Here is a 17,050-nt window from a genome sequence, read left to right on the forward strand (position 1 = left end):
TAGAACCTCAGAACTATTACGCTAGCAATGGGTGTTGGAAGTAGCATAAAACAGAAGTTTCTGAACAAGAAGAAACAACTGACTCCTTCGCAAAAAAAGGGGAAAAAGCAGGAGAAGCCCAAGGCAAAGAAGGCTACCCGCCGTGAGATAAGAAATGCTGATAACTTGGGATGGAAGAAGGTGAATATTCCTGACACTTTGGATGACTTCGAAGGTTTCTACGGATTGGAGGAGATTGATGGTGTTGGTGTGAAGATTGTGAATGGTCAGGTGCACTTTGAGGTGAACGAGGACAAGTCAGAGGAAATATCAGAGGAACGTGAAGAAGGTGCGGAAGAGGACGAAGAAGAACAACAAGATAACAAGACAAAAGAGACCAAATCACAGCCGAAGAAGAAAAAGAGTCTTGAGAAGACAAATAATGAGAAAAAGGAGAAAACTACTGACAAAAAGGGAGGTGACGTAAAAGAGGAAGCGGATTTGGAACAAGGTACCTTCAACGCTCTAGACGACATAGAGGATCTAGATCAGGATGACGTTGACATGCCCGAATGGAATGATCTCGAGCTTTCGCTACCTACGTTGAGATCTCTACAGAACTTGGGATTCACCACGCCAACTCCCATTCAAAAAGAGACAATCCCAGTCGCCATGCGTGGCCAGGATGTCATTGGTAAGGCCATCACCGGTTCGGGTAAGACGTTAGCCTATGCCCTACCAATTCTTGAGAAGATTGTCTCACAGAAGCAGACAGTAACGACCACCAAGAGCAAGCATATTGCTCCACCCACGGCAATTGTTTTTGCGCCTACTAGAGAACTGGCCAAACAGGTGTACGATCACATACAGAAGCTGCTCAGCGGTTCGTCTTCGTTAGACCCCAAGGCTGTGGTGTCCATTACAGGAGGATTATCCATTTTGAAACAGGAGAGACTGCTGCGTTATGGGCCTCAGATTCTGATTGTTACTCCTGGTCGTTTCTTCGAGCTACTGGAGAAGAATGAAGAGATAGCAAAAAGGGTCAGTCGTGCCAAAATCTTTGTTTTTGACGAAGCAGACAGGTTGCTTCAAGACGGCCACTTTGAAGAGGTTGAGAAGACGATCAAGACTCTGTCGAATGTGAGACCCAAAGAGATGGGCAAATGGCAGAGTCTGGTGTTCTCGGCCACATTTTCGAAGGAACTGTTCGGAAAGCTCGACAACCAGAACAAAAAGCCCAACAAGTCTGAAGAAGATAAGGAAACCATTCTGCTATTGGCCAAGAAGCTCAAGTTCAAAGATCAGGGTAATGCTAGACTGATTGACGTGAACCCCATGGAGACCGTGAGTTCAAGAGTTACCGAAGCCATGATTCCATGTGGACCTACAGAGAGAGACTTGTATCTCTATTACTTCCTACTGTTATATCCCGGATCCACCTTGGTATTCGCTAACAGTATTGAGTCCGTCAAGAGATTGGCCCCATTTTTGAACAACCTGAACATCCCAACGTTCTCGATCCATTCTTCAATGATCCAAAAGCAGAGACTTCGCTCTTTGGAACGGTTCAAGGAAGCTGCATCCAAAGCCAATGGGTCAACAGTGTTGATCGCATCTGATGTGGCTGCCAGAGGTCTGGATATTCCCGGAGTGACCCATGTGGTCCATTACCATTTGCCTAGAACAGCAGACGTGTATGTCCACAGATCCGGAAGAACGGCTCGTGCAGGCAAAGAAGGTGTCTCTTTGGTGCTATGTACGCCCCAGGAAGCCAGTGGTTCCATGAAGACCCTTTTGAGGGTCACCAAGCACAAAAAGACCGAGCTGAAGATGCTTCCCGTGGAGAATGACATTCTGAGACAGCTGAAACCAAGAGCCACCATTGCCACAGAACTTGCCGAGTCTGAGATCTCCACCATGGGATTAAACAAGGAGAAGAGCTGGATGTCCCAGGCTGCTGAAGAGTTGGGAATCGAGGACTTTTCAGACATGGAGGAGGACGACCATGTCAAGAAGCAGAGAAAGAAGAGGGAGTGGAAGAAGCTTGAAAGACCAGACTTCAAGAGCAAGCGTGCGGAGCTAAGGCAGTTGCTCGCGGTGCCAGTGAGGAAGGAAGGAAGAAGAAGTTACGTCTCCAGCGGATTGGTTAATCTGGCGGACATGGTTGTACGCGGCAAGACGCATAAGGATATCCTAGGGTTTACGGACCAGGATGCTTTGCACACGTTGACTACGAGCAAGAAGCAGAGAAGAAGCTAGAGGAGAAGCTAGAAGAGAAGCTAGAAGAGAATCTAGAGGGGAAAGAGGTGTCACCATCCACCAGCAGTCATACGTTACGGTCAATAATGTAGATCACAAATTTTAAGACGACGAAACCAACAAAATACATTTTCTAGACATTAATCGCTATCGTAATACTCATCATCAGAATCAGAGGTCAACTGCTCAAAGTTCAAGTTATATCTCAACAGAGCACCAACACCACCGAAACCTTTCACGAACTGAGCACCTTCAGACGACCTGTCTGTGACAAATTCCAGAGTGGCACCGTACTTTTTGTAATTTTCAGCTAACCATTCCAAGAAGGTGATCTCCTCAACGACCTCCATCTCCTGACCGGTGGCCGAGTCAATCATCCATTCCTTGGTGGCAGCTGGAGAAGCATGGACAATCTTCTCGTTACCTTCGGAGTCCTTCAAGGTGTATCTGACAATGTCCAAGTTCTCGTAGACAATGAGGGTATCACAAGCACCGTTCTCGAGGGCCTTGAGAGTATCGTCGATACCGTAACAGAACTTACCAGTATCCTGGGAAATTTCGTCGAAATATTGGGTGATCAGCTTCTTCTCCTGGATGAACTTGACGTTGGCAAGAGCCTCTGCCGAAAGCTCAATGGCCTGGTTGAAACCGTTCTCACCACCGTAAGAGATATCCACAATCTTGACGATCTTGGCTTGCAATCTGATGTCAAACATGTCAGATGTCGATAGCTCGGTTTTGAAGTCGGCAGAACCAGCCAGAATCATACCGGTCACGTTCACCTTATCGTTGGTGATGAAAAACTGGACTGCCAGTTCACCCACCTTCCTGACGTAATTGTGTCTCTTTTCGTCTCTCAAACGCGAGAAACGCAGTGCAGATTGACCACCTCTTCCGTGCTTCTTTGGAAGATCAACGGCGTACTTGTACAGGACCTCTCTGGTGTTACCGGACAGGGTGCCCAACAGAACACCATGACCGTCCATGACGATAAATCCGAACTTGTCGTCAGCCTCCAGAAGAGCAGAAAGCGGCTCTGTGTGGAATCTGTTATCACACCAGTACAGCGACGTGTTAATGGCCTTGAAAGGCTCGAAATCGATGTTGAGCTTCTTCTCCTTGCCTTCCTCCGTTATGACATCACCACAGTAGATCACCAGTCCGTTAGGTGGAACTTTGCTGTACAGTTTCAACTTCTGCTGAGTCGAAGTGATTGCCGAGAGGACCGAGAGACGGTTGACACGCGATTTGATATTGGAGGCAGTTCCGTATTCATCTGTCAACATCTTTTGCGTGATTGGGATCTGACCCTTTGGAGGCATGATCAGGGAGATCATCGAGGTACCGTTACCTCTGGCCTTCTCGAGGTTTTTGATCAGTTTCTTGATCTTCCACATCTCGATACTTTTTTCGGGATCGGCATCTTGAGCTGCTGGCGCCATGACTGATATGTAGGTTTGAAATGTAGTAGGCGTCTGCTTGCCTTGTGGTGTGGGATATGCGTGAGAGCTCTTCTATTAAGAAGTGTGCGAATTTCCGATTTCTGCTATTAAAAATGCAGAACTAGTGATCTCGATGTCAATGAGCGCCACTAACAATCAATATCAACTAATAATCTCAAACGCTTACAACTGGACTTGGATGTGGTGTCGGAGCAATTTTTTCGGACGTGAATGAAAAAAATTCGTGAATGAGGATGAGCGGGGCACGACCTAAAGATACACGCCCTCCAGCTCCGCAATTCGGGGGCCTATAAGAAAGGGTTTTTCGGATTTAGGCAAGAAAAGCACTTTAGAATCAAATCAGATTGTTTTATCTCAGCTATTCGACGCGCAATTGCCAAATTTCAAGCCGTTTTCGGTGCCGCAGAGCACTCAATCGTTGATTCTGCCAATATTCTGCCGTGTCAACAATCATCCAGCCGGAGTGACTAAGAACGACTCATAGAATGAGATCTATAATGCTTTGAGCTGCTAGAGCCAATCCAAACTCTCCAACAGATGAGTGATTCCGGCCCAGCTAAACCTGAGAGTGCCTCTGGTACCTCTGGTGCTACTCCAGTGGTACCAGTTGTGCCAGACGCCGCTAACTCAACTACACCAGAGCCTACAACAGAACCTAGTGCAGGCAACAAGACACTCACTAATAAAGAACTGAAGGAGTTGAAAAAACAGGAAAAGGCAGCCAAAAGAGCTGCCGCCAAAGCCGTTGCCGGTGGTGGAACTGCTGAAGTTGCCACCAGACAAGAAGCTGCAGCTGCCTTGAAAGCAGCTGCTGGAAAGGCCAAAACTTCTTCGAACATCAAAAAACAGATGGATCAGGCAAAAATCGTCAAGGAGGATAAGAAAAAAATCCCTGCATTATTTGGTCATCTTGATACGAGAGAACAGAGGAATAGCTCTTCGCCATATGTTGCTAGTGTTGTGCATCCTTCCATACTATCGTTGTCTCTCAAGTTTTCCACATACAGAATAGTTGGATCTACACCTAGATGTGTTGCCATGCTGGAGGCTTTTAAGGACGTCATTTCTTCGTACACGACACCTGATGGAACTTCTCTTTCTAGAAATCTCACGTCGCATTTGTCGCACCAGATTGAGTATCTCAAGACATCGAGGCCGCTTTCTGTGTCCATGGGTAACTCTATTAGATGGCTGAAACAAGAGATCTCGTTGATTTCGATCGACACCTCTGACGAGGTTGCAAAAAACAGTCTCATAGAGAAGATCGACCAGTTCATCTCCGAAAAAATTGTGTATTCGGATCGTGTTATCGTTCAAAGTGCATCCAACCATATCAAGAATGGAGACACGGTTCTGACGTATGGTCACTCCGAGGTGCTGAAAAAACTGTTCATTTATTGTGCTGAAGAAGAAAACAAGGACTTCACCGTTGTGTGTGTTGACTCTAAGCCGTTATTTGAAGGAAAAAGGCTTGCCAAGGAGCTTTGCAACCGCGGATTGAAATGCCAATATGGATTAATTAGTGGACTGACCACGGTGATGAAAGACGTGGATACCGTCTTTTTGGGTGCACACGCGATGCTTTCAAACGGAAGACTTTATTCCAGAGTGGGTACTGCGTTGATAGCAATGAGTGCCAAAAGGAGGAACATCCCAGTGCTGGTCTGCTGCGAGTCTCTGAAGTTCAGCGACAAAGTACAGCTCGACAGTGTGACGTTGAACGAGCTTGGAGATTCAGAAGACATGTTGGGGATCTCAGGTAGCGCTTTGACTAGAAAGGGATTTGCACTGCAGCAGTTCATATCGCAGAAAAAGCAGGAGCAGGCCAGCACAACCACTGCTTCTCAAAAGAAGAACTCAGGCAATACCACCACCACCACCACCACTAGCACTCTGACTATCAACGAACTCAAGGACCCCGTTCTGTCCAATTGGAAAGATATCCCCAAGTTGAATATCCTAAACATCATGTACGATCTGACCCAGCCTGAGTGTATCAAGAAGATCATCACTGAGCTGGGAGCTCTGCCGCCATCTTCGGTGCCTGTCATTCTGAGAGAGTATAAGTCTACTGTGTAACGGGAGAGTTATTCTGTTGAGATATAGATATGTGCTTAAGTTATATCACAGACATAATTAAAGATGATAAACTGTCTGGCGTCCAATATGTAAGCATAACTACCGGGCAATACTAGAGACATGATGACTCTAGCATAAGACTACTGGGAGGTATGAGAGACTGCGACTCAGCTATGGTATTCAAAAAAAGCGGATGAGGCTTAACACAGACCCGAAACTTCACAACAAGCTCTAAGAAACTGTAAAAGAACAGTTGTAGGCGTTGGATCAACAATTGCACTACAGCTGCATTGTCTGTTTCCTTGTTGAATGCCAGCTTCAATCCCTAGACTCAACCGCTCAGTTAGCATCAACCATAGGATCGCTGTCATTTTCGGTTGACTGCTGAGATTTGACCCTCTTTGCGTAATCTTCGAGCTCTTTCCATTTCAACTTCCTCATCTCCGACCGCTGGTTCTCTTCCTCCACTTGCTGCTCATACGCCATTGCACATCTGCTATAGAAAACCGGGTTTGCATCCATAAAAACTTTGAGAGCATTGCATGCCAAAGAGACAATGGTTCTATTCCAACTCATTGTTGAGTTCTCTCCGTTGAAAGAAAAACCGTCAATATCGCTCATGTCACCTCTCTCCATCATCTCCATCTCTGGAGCACTCAATTTATACAGAGAAGCGAATATGATTGGCAGGATCACTTCGGCGTTTTCCGTCACCAGGTTCAGAAAAAATTCGTTGTTCCAGAAACAGAGCACTTTCTCGGATACCTGGAAGTGCAGCGAGGAGATGCACTTAGACAGTTGTGCAAAGAGAGGAACTTCGATTTTGACAAACTCATTCGCATCAATCATCTCTATGATATCCTCTATCTCGTTCAGGAACATAACCTCCTTAGGGGAATTGAATTTGGGCCAGAACCGCAATAGTCCCATGATCACTTCTTCCGTTAAGGAAGGATCCTTCTCCAGAAATTGCACCACACAGTAAGCCAGTTGAGGGTGATATAACGATAGACATCTTGGCTTGTGCATTGGGATCAAAACCTTCACGAGAAACACTTTGTGCTCTTCCTTCAAAGGTAGGGCGAATCCGTTGATAATCGCACCCAGAATTTCAAGCAATTCAGCGATTCCGTTGAAACGTTCGGTGTCATACACGAACTGCAGGAAAAGATGACTTATCGATTTTCTGATGAAAGATCTTAAGCTGAGAAACTTTCCGTAGATCCGGTGAAGGGTGGTCTTCAGTTGGTCTCTTTCTCTGGGGTCCTCACTGTCAAGAAGCTCCAAAATCGTCAGCACAAACTTGTGATCAATGAACTGTTTGGCGTTTGCGTGATTGAAGTCAGCACTCTCGATGAACTTCAAAAACAGTTCGTACACACGTTGCATATGCGGCCAAGCAAGCTCGTAGACAGGCTCGTCTTCATCTGGGTCGTAGATATCACCAACCGGGTTGACAGGAGGAGGTATCGGCCTAAATATATTCGTTTTGAACATGTTCACCATGTGCGAGTATATCTCTTCTGTGTATGTGAACCTGTGGGAAGAGATGAATTCAAACAGCTCATCCAGCGTCGTTTTCTTTAATGTCTTGCCCTGAATATCTGAGGATGGATCGTAAAAGTCAAACATGATATTGCACTGGTCAATCTTCTGCACGAAGAGCGAGATCTGGTGCTGCTCATCCACTTCCGAGAGTAAAGGAAGAGTCTCGAACTTGGCGTGGTTCGAGTTTGGCTCGAATCGGGAGGAGCTGTGTCTTTTTGGAGTCTTCAGCAGATCAACGTCGCCCTCCAGCTTGTTAGGGGTCGGTAATCTTTCAAAAGAATGAGAGTTTCTGGGGATGTCAACTGGCGAAGCACTCAACTGCGAAGTATCGTGCTGCTGCGAAAAGCCATTGGAGGCCGTTGTAGCCGAGTTTGGAGGTGGTGTAGTTGCCAGGATCGGAATTGGCTGTTGGACCTGGCTCTTTTCGATGTCCGATGTGGATGATTTTTTGGAACTTTGACTTGATAGACTGGAAGAAGATGAATTAGCCTTCAAATTCGACTGTGATCTTGGTGTTTGCAATTTGGAGTTATCTGAGGTGTTTGGAGAGCTCCCGGGGGACTTCTTCTTGTCAGCGGATTTTGAATCTTTGTCCTTTTTCTTACTTTGAGAGCCCGATGAAGACCCGGAAGAAGAGGAGGACTGCGACTTAGAGCCCTTGAACCTCTGTTTGAAACCTTTCATCATCTTTGAAGATGGATATGCGGAACAATGGTCAGATGGACTAGTATCAGCGGCCAATCAAGCACTAAAAAAAGCGATCAAACCAATCAGAGCAAAGCTGGAATCACGCTTAACACGAGTGTGAACGGACAGTGTCGGAGCAGCGCTGGGTATATCGAAATCTCCGGTCGTGGAAGCTCTGTGTCGAGAAGGGGCGCGAATACTGTTAGCTCTATGGAAAAGTACTGGCTCCTCGAGTAGTGTAAATCAACAATTCCGGCGAACTGAGACTGATAAGACGATGTGATTGGTGTTTTCGGGATGGAAAAATGAAGCCTGCGGCGAATTGGCGTTGCCGTTTGACGTGATCGAGAAGTCCCGTACAGGGCAAACAACAAGACAGGCTGTCAAGGGAGTGGGAGACTCAATGTTAAACCAATCACGTGACTGCTCTGAAAACGACGGGTCAACAAGCTGAATTGTGTTATGCACACATATGTCATATTCACAAGTGTCACATTTGCCGTTTCTTGCACCACACGACGGCGGCCGTTGTGGATCGGTATTCCGTACTTGATCCCCGCAAGAAATTCGGGCCAAGTCCGGTCAGCATAATTGGTCTGGCAGATACACGGCAGAAAGATGTAGTCTCAGCGGGCTGACATTGGCAGCTTGCGACGCCATCCGGCAGATTGACGCTCCTCGCTTATGAAACCGCCCGGCGAAAACTCGGAGTGCGGAGGTTACACAATAGAGGGGAAACAATCAAGAGAACGGAGATTTTCCACCTTAATTCATTACCTCAAATGCTATCTTTCTATCTGACTTGGCGTGAGCTCCCCTGCTTCTAAAATTTCGGGCGTACTTCCGGGGAATATTGCAGCCGTGTGCACGGCCTAAAAGTGGGCACCCCGCAGATTGTGGGGTAGGCGTCTGACCTGCAAGAGCTAGAAGTGTCTTTTTACACCCCCTCACGTCCCACTCTATCCGTTAGTTATTGAGGTAGTTGGCCGTGTAGTAGAATGTAGGGAGCTCTCGGAACGGCTATTTGTTCACCAGAAGAACCCTATTTGAAAAGAGAAGAAACTGCTTTTCGGACTCACCACTCGAGGTGTATATCTGGCCAAAAAAAACATCATTGAGAAGAGAGCGAGCAACCTTTCCCCAGCACCGCAAAAGCATCCCGATGGATAAATGATTGGCCGAGCCCCTCCAAAGGACACCCCCGCAATACTAATGACAGGCACCAGTAAGAACGTTTCGGAGAGTATTCCCGCGAGGTTTTCCCGCTCGACCATCAAGAATGACGCACCGAAATGCCTCAAATTGTAACAAATCCGGTTGAGGCCCATGCATTTATTAGCTAAGAATATCTTTGGACCACGAGATGCGAAATATCTGGGGAATCTAATGCATCTTCCGGGTCAAAGATAACTAACTGAGGCCAAGAGGCTGCGTAGCCTAGAAATTCTATTGGTAGATGTGACATGAATCATGCATCCGAATCCAGTACATCCTTCCGCGGCCTAGATGTAACTAGTCTGAGATCCATAATATTGCGAGCAATGGTCATTAGAATCGTCTTCCCCACACTTCAAGGAAACAAGCTTTTTCCACGCTGTATAAAACCAATCTGGTTTTCTCGTAGACTTGAAGATGCATAATTTCTCCGAGATGCCAATAGATAAGACAATACTAAGCGTACATTAGTCCTTCTACATATATCTTCATGGGCTTTTTCGACTCGCGCTATTTTTTGCGCGGAAAAGGGCTCAGGCTCTCGGTCACCTTCTGCTCATGTACTGGTTTCCTTTTGCTTGGTTATGACCAGGGTGTGATGGGTTCCATCATTGGTGCTGATAATAGGTTTGGCCAGGACTTCAACCACCCCGATGCCACGAGACAGGGTTTAATCACTTCGGTCTACGACTTGGGATGTGTTCTCGGGTCGATTATTTCTTTCTTCATTGGTGAGGCCATGGGAAGGCGGAAGATGATGCTTTTTGGTGCTTCCATCATGATTGTGGGAACCATATTGCTTGGTTCGTCTTACTCTCTCGGACAGCTCTACGTGGGTAGAATTGTCACAGGACTCGGAAATGGATTTAATTCTTCGACTATTCCAGTTTATCAATCAGAGTGTGCTCTTGCGGCCTATCGTGGTGTTTTGCTCACATGGCAGGCCGTGGTGACCATTCTTGGTGTCGTGATTGCGTATTGGATCGGCTTTGGAACCTCTTTCACAGACAGCTCTGTCCAATGGAGATTTCCAATTTCGTTCCAGGCACTGTTCGCTATTTCTCTTGTAATTGAGTGTTTTTTCCTCCCAGAAACTCCTCGTTGGTTGATCCAACAGGGCCGTTCTGAGGAGGCAGCTCAAGTGCTGGCCGACTTGTTGGGTGGTGATACTACTCCAGACTCTGACGAGGTGGTCCGCGAGCGTATTGAGATCGAAACCGCTGTGGAGCTTGAATCTCGTGGAGGTCCATTCAGAATTAAGGAGCTTTTCGAAGGAGGTCCAATCCAGAATTTCAGACGTATGCTTCTGAGTATCGGTATCAACATTATGCAACAGTTCACGGGATCGAATATGATCAACTACTATGCGCCAATCGTTTACCAGGAAACAATGGGTATGGACAGAATCACCAGTTTGATCATGGCAGGATGTACTGAGATCGTTTATCTGATTGGTTCTCTGATTCCCTTGTGGTGCGTGGAAAAGTTTGGTAGAAGAAACCTGCTTATCGCTTCGTCTGCTGGACTTTCATTCTGCTTCATCATGGTGTCCATCCTACTCTCAATTGGTACTGAAAGGTGTGCAATTGGAGCCTCTGTATTTGTGTATCTTTACCAGTTGTTCATGGGTATTGGCTGGTTGCCAGTTCCATGGTACTACCCTGCTGAGCTGAACACCACCAGACTGAGATCCAGAGTCCAAGCCATTGGCTCGGCCTTTAACTGGATGTCTGTGTTTGCTGTGGTTCAAATCACTCCTATCGCCATTCAGAATATTGGCTGGAAGACTTTCATCATCTTTGCCATTCTGTGTGCTGTCTGGATTATCGTGATATTCTGTCTCTACCCTGAGACCTCAGGTCTTGAGCTCGAAGATATCGACCACATCTTTGAGAGACCAGGTCTCACCAGAGGTGTCTTTACCACTCGTGGTAAGACAGTCGAGAAGCATGCTCACGCCAGGGCTATGCACTTGCTCGAGGACGAAAAGGCCTCGGTTGAAGAGATGGAAAATGGCGACGGCGACGCCTGATCTCCACACGGTTGTGTTGCTATATTCTTTTTACTGCAGTAAGAGGCTCAATTGGTATGAATTTTCTGGGAAAGACCAATTCAGGGTCCAAGGTTTTGAGTATTTGAACGATTAGATTATGTGAAATATTCTTTTTCTAGGCAATACTGTCTTTGACTAATTGCAGACGATATTCTATGTCTTTTCAGCTACTTCACGTAATGTATTTACATTTCGATGTAGTTCTATGCCATAATATTTTTTCTTGTCAAAATTTGATTTTATGGGTTTAAGTATAATTGTTCGTTTTGGTTTGAGTCTATGTCTTGGCGTATATATTTCCGATTTAATGCAATTGTATGCAATCGCACGCCTCCACATGCGAGTTCATATGTATGTTCATGCGTGTGTTCATGTCCATGTCTATGACTTGTAAAGTCTACGTCCTGAATGGCCCCACAAGCCTATCATCAACCACCTTATGTTTTACAGGCATTGTGCAACCCTCAGTGATATTCTCCTGAGTTAAATCAACATCCTCCATAAAACCATGGAAAAAACGGCAAACGGGGTCTGCATACCATCTCTGGCCGTTCGGCTTGAAATAGCCCAGGTGACCGCCATGGGTCGTAGTCAGCATCAGAGTGTATGGGTTGACAGCCACTTCATGATAGGGAAGGCACTCATGACCCACTATGGGATCATCCAGAGCGTTTAGAATCAGGCAAGGGGTCCTTATGGCCATGATTCGGTTAAATGAACTACCGAGACGATAGTACTCCATGGCAGTGTTGAACCCGAACATGGGGCCCGTGAACTGGTTGTCAAACTCTATGAGAGTCTTCACCTTATCGATATTGGAATGATATCTCTTTGCGAATGCTTCATCTTCCAAAAGCATCTTTTCGTGTTTCTTGAGGAGACTCACCAGGGATTGCGTCATTGCTGGAGAGTACGCCTTGGATCCGAGTATCGTTCTATTAATACAGTAGGCCGACCCAGCCAAGTCCCACGGATCCGCCATGATGCACACAGCCTTGAAATCGCAATTATCAGACTCTTGGCCAACATAGTTTGCCAGAATGGAAGCTCCAAGAGAAAATCCGATTCCAAAAAACGGTCTATGAGGAAACAGCTTCCTGAGATACTTCATGGTGAACCTCACATCGTCAGTCCAGAACCCGTTAAACAGCTGAGGAGTCGTGATCTGAGACAAAGCACATCCTCTGGCATTCAGAACAACCGCCTCAAATCCATATTTGGCATCTGTGATTTGGGACACAACCGCTCTTATATATCCCTCGTAGCTTCCACCACTAAGTCCATGCAATAGCACCAACAGCGGTCGAGTATCTTGCGAGGCAAGCCCGTCCAGTTCTGACTTAACAAAAAATCTCGTTCTAGGTGGTAAGACCGCACTTTGACCCTTTGGAACATCATCTTGACTGGTTTCATATTCACTATATCTCCTTTCGGAGATACAGAAATCAAGACATCCTGCTCCACCATTCGGATATGTCATCACGTCTCTTCCATAGTAGACTTGGTCAACCGAGTCAAAGTTACCTATACCAGCATATATGGTCTGGAGATCACCTGAGAACAGCAACGGGTTCAAAATAGCAGAGGCTTTGTTTTCGAACTCAGGGACGTGCTTGGATATGATCTCTTTCATAGATGTGGCTGGCCCAGACTTGGAGGGCAACCGGACGGGCCTCTCGGGACCGTAGTGAGTGACTTCGGAGACAAATCCAAAACCGAAGGGCATAGCAAATATGAGGGCTCTGGCCTCTATACTGGCGGCTTGAGTCTAACTCGAAATTCCACTTGAATCCTAGGCTCAATAAGAACGATTTAGTGATACGTGTGCGAAACTCAATTAATAATGCATTACCCGGCTCATCACCTTGTTTTTCTCGGAGGCGGGCATTGCCAACAGGGGCAGACCGTAGCGGGAGTCATACGCGAGCCAAGGTTGAAGCACCATCAAGGCTATTAGAAGAAAGCTAGTTATTGCATAGTGACAACATGTTCACTCGTACCCCTGCGAGACTAATACGGAGTTCTGCGGCGAGCTCGGTGCGTTTTCAGTCATCATCCTCATCGACCTTGAAGATCAAGAAACAGGTCATTCTCCAAGACCAACAGAAGCAGCTTAAGTCCACCAAAACTTCCAAAGCTTCCAGCAAAGACGTCGCCAAAACGAGATCTAATGAGTCGGCGAAAGGGTTATCGGAAAGACCAAAAAAGGGGTTTAGCTCGTTGCCTAAGGTTCCTTCCACACTAAGATTGAGCCCCAAGAACTTGTTGCTGGACAATCTCTTTTCAGGATACAGGCCCTTGACATCGCCAATAAAGCCTCTGTCGAAACTAAACAAATCACCAAAGACTTACTTGTATTTGGAGCTAGACTCGGCCGATTATCTAGACGAGCAAGTGCAAAAAGAGCCAGAGGAGAGAAACCATTCGAGATATCAGTACTCTAATTACAGCTTTGCGAAGCCAGAGATCATCAAGAGTCCAGTGACGGCGAGTTCGACGTCTGGTCAGAAGGGATCTAAGAGATTCACTGAAAGAGAGGGAAAAAGAGGAAGGAAGAGACTGGCGACACCAGCCAACGACAAGAAGCGTTCATGAAATGTTTGCTGAAAAGAATAGCATAACTGCATTCGTTCCCGCTTTTCATGCTGCTTTTGATGCCAATTTCCCCAATCCATATCCCTTTTTCAGACCATGGTCTGATATGCTACGATTCGTTATGACCCCTACATCTCGTTTTTTCATGTGATTTCAAGATACACTCATTCACCCGTTATCCATTGTCTACCTTGAGCAATTCAACCTGTATATACAATTATCAACTATCGCTCTAATCGTTCCAGAAACAGTAGACTCTGAGACTAATATGGCAATCGAGCTCCAGTTCGAAGTTTGTCCCTTTCCACGACCTGGGGTTATCTCATCTCTTAAGAGTTTAGTTCTAGCATTTTACCCTCCAGCTGTTCAAACGCCAAAGTGGATCACATCTCAGCAACATGACCTCGCATGATTACATCCAGCCAGTAAGAAGAATACTCACAGAAGAAGACCTCACGAGGTGGCAGTCCTCTGAAAGCTACAACGGACTGGTGGCGTTCATCGTCAGATTGGCAGACTCTGTGAAAGGCAAAGAGCTGGGGACCGAGTGTGAGCTGACGCCATCGGTGAAGGATATATTAAAAGTACTTGATTCGATACAGACGATAATAGGACGTCATCCAGTGGTTACGGATAAGGATATATCCCGGTTTGGAAAGGTTGAGTTTCGGGACTTCTACGATGAGGTTTCCAGCAGTGCTGACAAGTTGATCTCACTAATAGACAAGACATCTGAGCTTCCAGGAGTCTCAAAAGAACTAAAAGTATACCTGGTGGAATCGTGGGGAAACAGAACGAGAATAGATTATGGGTCTGGCCATGAACTAAATTTTATGTGTTTCCTGTACTGCCTGTATAAGGTAGGCATACTGGATCTGGAGTCGGACTCTGAGGCGCTGGTATTAGTTGTTTTCAAAAAATATCTGGACAACATGCGAATCTTGCAGACAAAATACTGGCTGGAGCCTGCGGGATCCCACGGGGTGTGGGGCTTGGACGATTACCATTTCCTGCCGTTTTTGTTTGGAGCGGCCCAATTGGCTCCCATGGAGAGAATGAGGCCCTCCTCTATTCACATCCCCGATTACGTGGATATGTTCAAGGACAAGTTTTTCTATTTTGCCTGTATCGACTTTATCAACCAGACAAAGACCGGAGCGCAAAGTTTGCGGTGGCATTCTCCGATGCTGGATGACATTTCAGGTGTCAAGAAATGGAGCAAGGTGGCAGAGGGTATGATCAAGATGTACAAAGCTGAGGTGCTGGGTAAACTACCGATCATCCAGCATGTCTTTTTTGGAAGCATCATAGCTGCCCCAGAAGGCGTTTCTGCTACCAGGGATCTGAGTGGTATCGATGAAGAACATGGTCATATCCACATAGACCACGATCCAGACTCGAACCTTCACCTAAACACTTTTGGTGATTGTTGTGGTATCAAGGTGCCCAGTGCGGTGGCAGCCAGTGCAATGGAGAAGAAACATTTCCGGCCCGTTCCTTTTGACTAAGACGGTTGTCGGAGAATTTCAGCTGAAACTACAGGCGCAAAGTACATATTAAGAAAACGTCAAATTGAAACTCCCTATACCCCAATATCATAAATTCAATATACAATTGACCTCTCGCTTTACCAACCAAAACGTAGCTGAGATGCTGTGAACACAGGAGGCCTCCAAACAAGTTTCGATGGGTCCAGAAGATGTCTCTTCTTCTTGGTCAATTTCTCGTAAGACTCCATCACCTGATCAGTAAGACAGATGATATGCTGGCCCTTGTAGTATTTCAACATGTTCAAAGTCTGGAGAGTGTGCAGAATGTCTGTTGTAGTCATGGAGGTTTGCGAAGAGATCTCGTCAATGCTCATCTCTGCAGTTGAAGATTCCGCTAGCAACGACACTATCGTATCTGCCCAATAAGCTCTATACGAAAGTAAACCCAGATCCGACAGAGGCTTCTCAGGTGAGCCAGTCTTGCCCTCAACTTTCGACAACTCGTATGAGAACTGGATCAACAGTTTACCATAACCGTGCCTCTGGTACTGAGGAAGAGTCAAAATACATGCAACGTTATATGCATCTGCACTCTCTTTCTCCTTGGAAAAATAGCCCACCAAATGGTGTCCGAGTTCATCTCTCCTGGTCATACAATAGAATAGGAACGGATCAACGTCGTAGTAAAGAGTCTTGTGGTCCAGAAAAAGTTTGGACAAAAGACACAGGTTTCGACACCACGTTCTCTGCTTCCTGCCGTCAATCTCGAAAAACGACACATAGTCGTCTCTGTAGATTTCGTTTCCGGGAGGATGTTTCAAGGTACACTTTGATCTGAACCTCTCAAACTGCTTGCGCGAACCAAAATAGCTCATAGTGAAATCACAAATGTAGAGCTCCTCCTCATCTGTAAGCTCCACTGGATATGGCGAAAAGTACCATGGTTCAACCTCGTGGTTTCCGATAATAATCTTTGAGAAATTCCTCACCTTGGAGACCTCACTGTGGGATGTTTGCGCCATAGAACCTCCAGTTCTCAGTTTTTCAATCTCATCTGCTCTACTCAGTTCCTCACCTTCTTTCCTGAGACCTTGTACATCCAGGTTGTCCAGATCCATGACATCACCGGTTGCAGGCGTGTCCTCCTTGGAAGTCACTTCCGACTTTGAAGTGTCTCTCTTAGATTTTTTGCCCACTTTATTCTTAGCAGACTTATTCTTGTCTTTGTCCTTCTTCGAAGATGGTGGTTTGGGCATCTGCAAGGGCCTTCTGTAGTCAACCCTGTCTTTTTCGATCCACTCATCCAAACGCTTGTTGAACTCTTGATAATGGACATAAAACACCAGTCTGCCCTTTCTCATGTGGACAGAGAGAATTTCCGCTAGCCTAAACTCGCCATCCTTGGACACATAACACTTGCACCCGACTTTGATGTCTTCGCTCTCGAAAAGATCTGAGTCGGCCTGTTCAGGGACAGCCTCTCTGATTGCGGGCTCCGAAGGAGTTCCTTCTGTGTCTCCGAAATCCTCGCTCACCATGTGCTTGTAGGATCCGATGGATTGGTTTGCAAGAATAGACAAGCAAGATCCAGAGGGTAGCCGTTCTGAGCTTCACCAGCTGGGAATTTTGGAAAAATATTGAGTCAAGCACACTACCACCCAATCGGGATACCATATCGAAAG

The 17,050-nt window shown here is 46.3% G+C and overlaps 9 protein-coding genes across 9 annotated transcripts; 5 read left to right on the forward strand and 4 right to left on the reverse strand.

Annotated features, from left to right (window-relative positions):
- Positions 1–27: 27 nt before the first annotated feature.
- On the forward strand, positions 28–2,238 carry KUCA_T00004644001 (uncharacterized protein; the record flags this gene model as incomplete). The annotated part of the gene is made up of 1 exon (XM_022601400.1): positions 28–2,238. The coding sequence occupies one exon, from the start codon at positions 28–30 to the stop codon at positions 2,236–2,238; it is 2,211 nt and encodes a 736-aa protein (XP_022460650.1).
- A 140-nt stretch (positions 2,239–2,378) lies between these two features.
- On the reverse strand, positions 2,379–3,680 carry KUCA_T00004645001 (uncharacterized protein; the record flags this gene model as incomplete). Its single annotated transcript, XM_022601401.1, has 1 exon — positions 2,379–3,680. One exon carries the CDS (start codon positions 3,678–3,680, stop codon positions 2,379–2,381), a length of 1,302 nt encoding a protein of 433 aa, XP_022460651.1.
- Positions 3,681–4,238: 558 nt separating this feature from the next.
- On the forward strand, positions 4,239–5,780 carry KUCA_T00004646001 (uncharacterized protein; the record flags this gene model as incomplete). The annotated part of the gene is made up of 1 exon (XM_022601402.1): positions 4,239–5,780. The coding sequence occupies one exon, from the start codon at positions 4,239–4,241 to the stop codon at positions 5,778–5,780; it is 1,542 nt and encodes a 513-aa protein (XP_022460652.1).
- Positions 5,781–6,119: 339 nt separating this feature from the next.
- Positions 6,120–8,015, reverse strand: KUCA_T00004647001 (uncharacterized protein; the record flags this gene model as incomplete). The annotated part of the gene is made up of 1 exon (XM_022601403.1): positions 6,120–8,015. The coding sequence occupies one exon, from the start codon at positions 8,013–8,015 to the stop codon at positions 6,120–6,122; it is 1,896 nt and encodes a 631-aa protein (XP_022460653.1).
- Positions 8,016–9,720: 1,705 nt separating this feature from the next.
- On the forward strand, positions 9,721–11,262 carry KUCA_T00004648001 (uncharacterized protein; the record flags this gene model as incomplete). The annotated part of the gene is made up of 1 exon (XM_022601404.1): positions 9,721–11,262. One exon carries the CDS (start codon positions 9,721–9,723, stop codon positions 11,260–11,262), a length of 1,542 nt encoding a protein of 513 aa, XP_022460654.1.
- Positions 11,263–11,680: 418 nt separating this feature from the next.
- On the reverse strand, positions 11,681–13,009 carry KUCA_T00004649001 (uncharacterized protein; the record flags this gene model as incomplete). The annotated part of the gene is made up of 1 exon (XM_022601405.1): positions 11,681–13,009. One exon carries the CDS (start codon positions 13,007–13,009, stop codon positions 11,681–11,683), a length of 1,329 nt encoding a protein of 442 aa, XP_022460655.1.
- Positions 13,010–13,269: 260 nt separating this feature from the next.
- Positions 13,270–13,878, forward strand: KUCA_T00004650001 (uncharacterized protein; the record flags this gene model as incomplete). The annotated part of the gene is made up of 1 exon (XM_022601406.1): positions 13,270–13,878. The coding sequence occupies one exon, from the start codon at positions 13,270–13,272 to the stop codon at positions 13,876–13,878; it is 609 nt and encodes a 202-aa protein (XP_022460656.1).
- A 398-nt stretch (positions 13,879–14,276) lies between these two features.
- Positions 14,277–15,386, forward strand: KUCA_T00004651001 (uncharacterized protein; the record flags this gene model as incomplete). Its single annotated transcript, XM_022601408.1, has 1 exon — positions 14,277–15,386. The coding sequence occupies one exon, from the start codon at positions 14,277–14,279 to the stop codon at positions 15,384–15,386; it is 1,110 nt and encodes a 369-aa protein (XP_022460657.1).
- Positions 15,387–15,505: 119 nt separating this feature from the next.
- Positions 15,506–16,906, reverse strand: KUCA_T00004652001 (uncharacterized protein; the record flags this gene model as incomplete). The annotated part of the gene is made up of 1 exon (XM_022601409.1): positions 15,506–16,906. The coding sequence occupies one exon, from the start codon at positions 16,904–16,906 to the stop codon at positions 15,506–15,508; it is 1,401 nt and encodes a 466-aa protein (XP_022460658.1).
- Positions 16,907–17,050: the final 144 nt, after the last annotated feature.

Source organism: Kuraishia capsulata, genomic scaffold (genome assembly GCF_000576695.1).
Source record: "Kuraishia capsulata CBS 1993 genomic scaffold, Kuraishia_capsulata_scaffold_5, whole genome shotgun sequence".
NCBI classification, from domain to species: domain Eukaryota; kingdom Fungi; phylum Ascomycota; class Pichiomycetes; order Pichiales; family Pichiaceae; genus Kuraishia; species Kuraishia capsulata.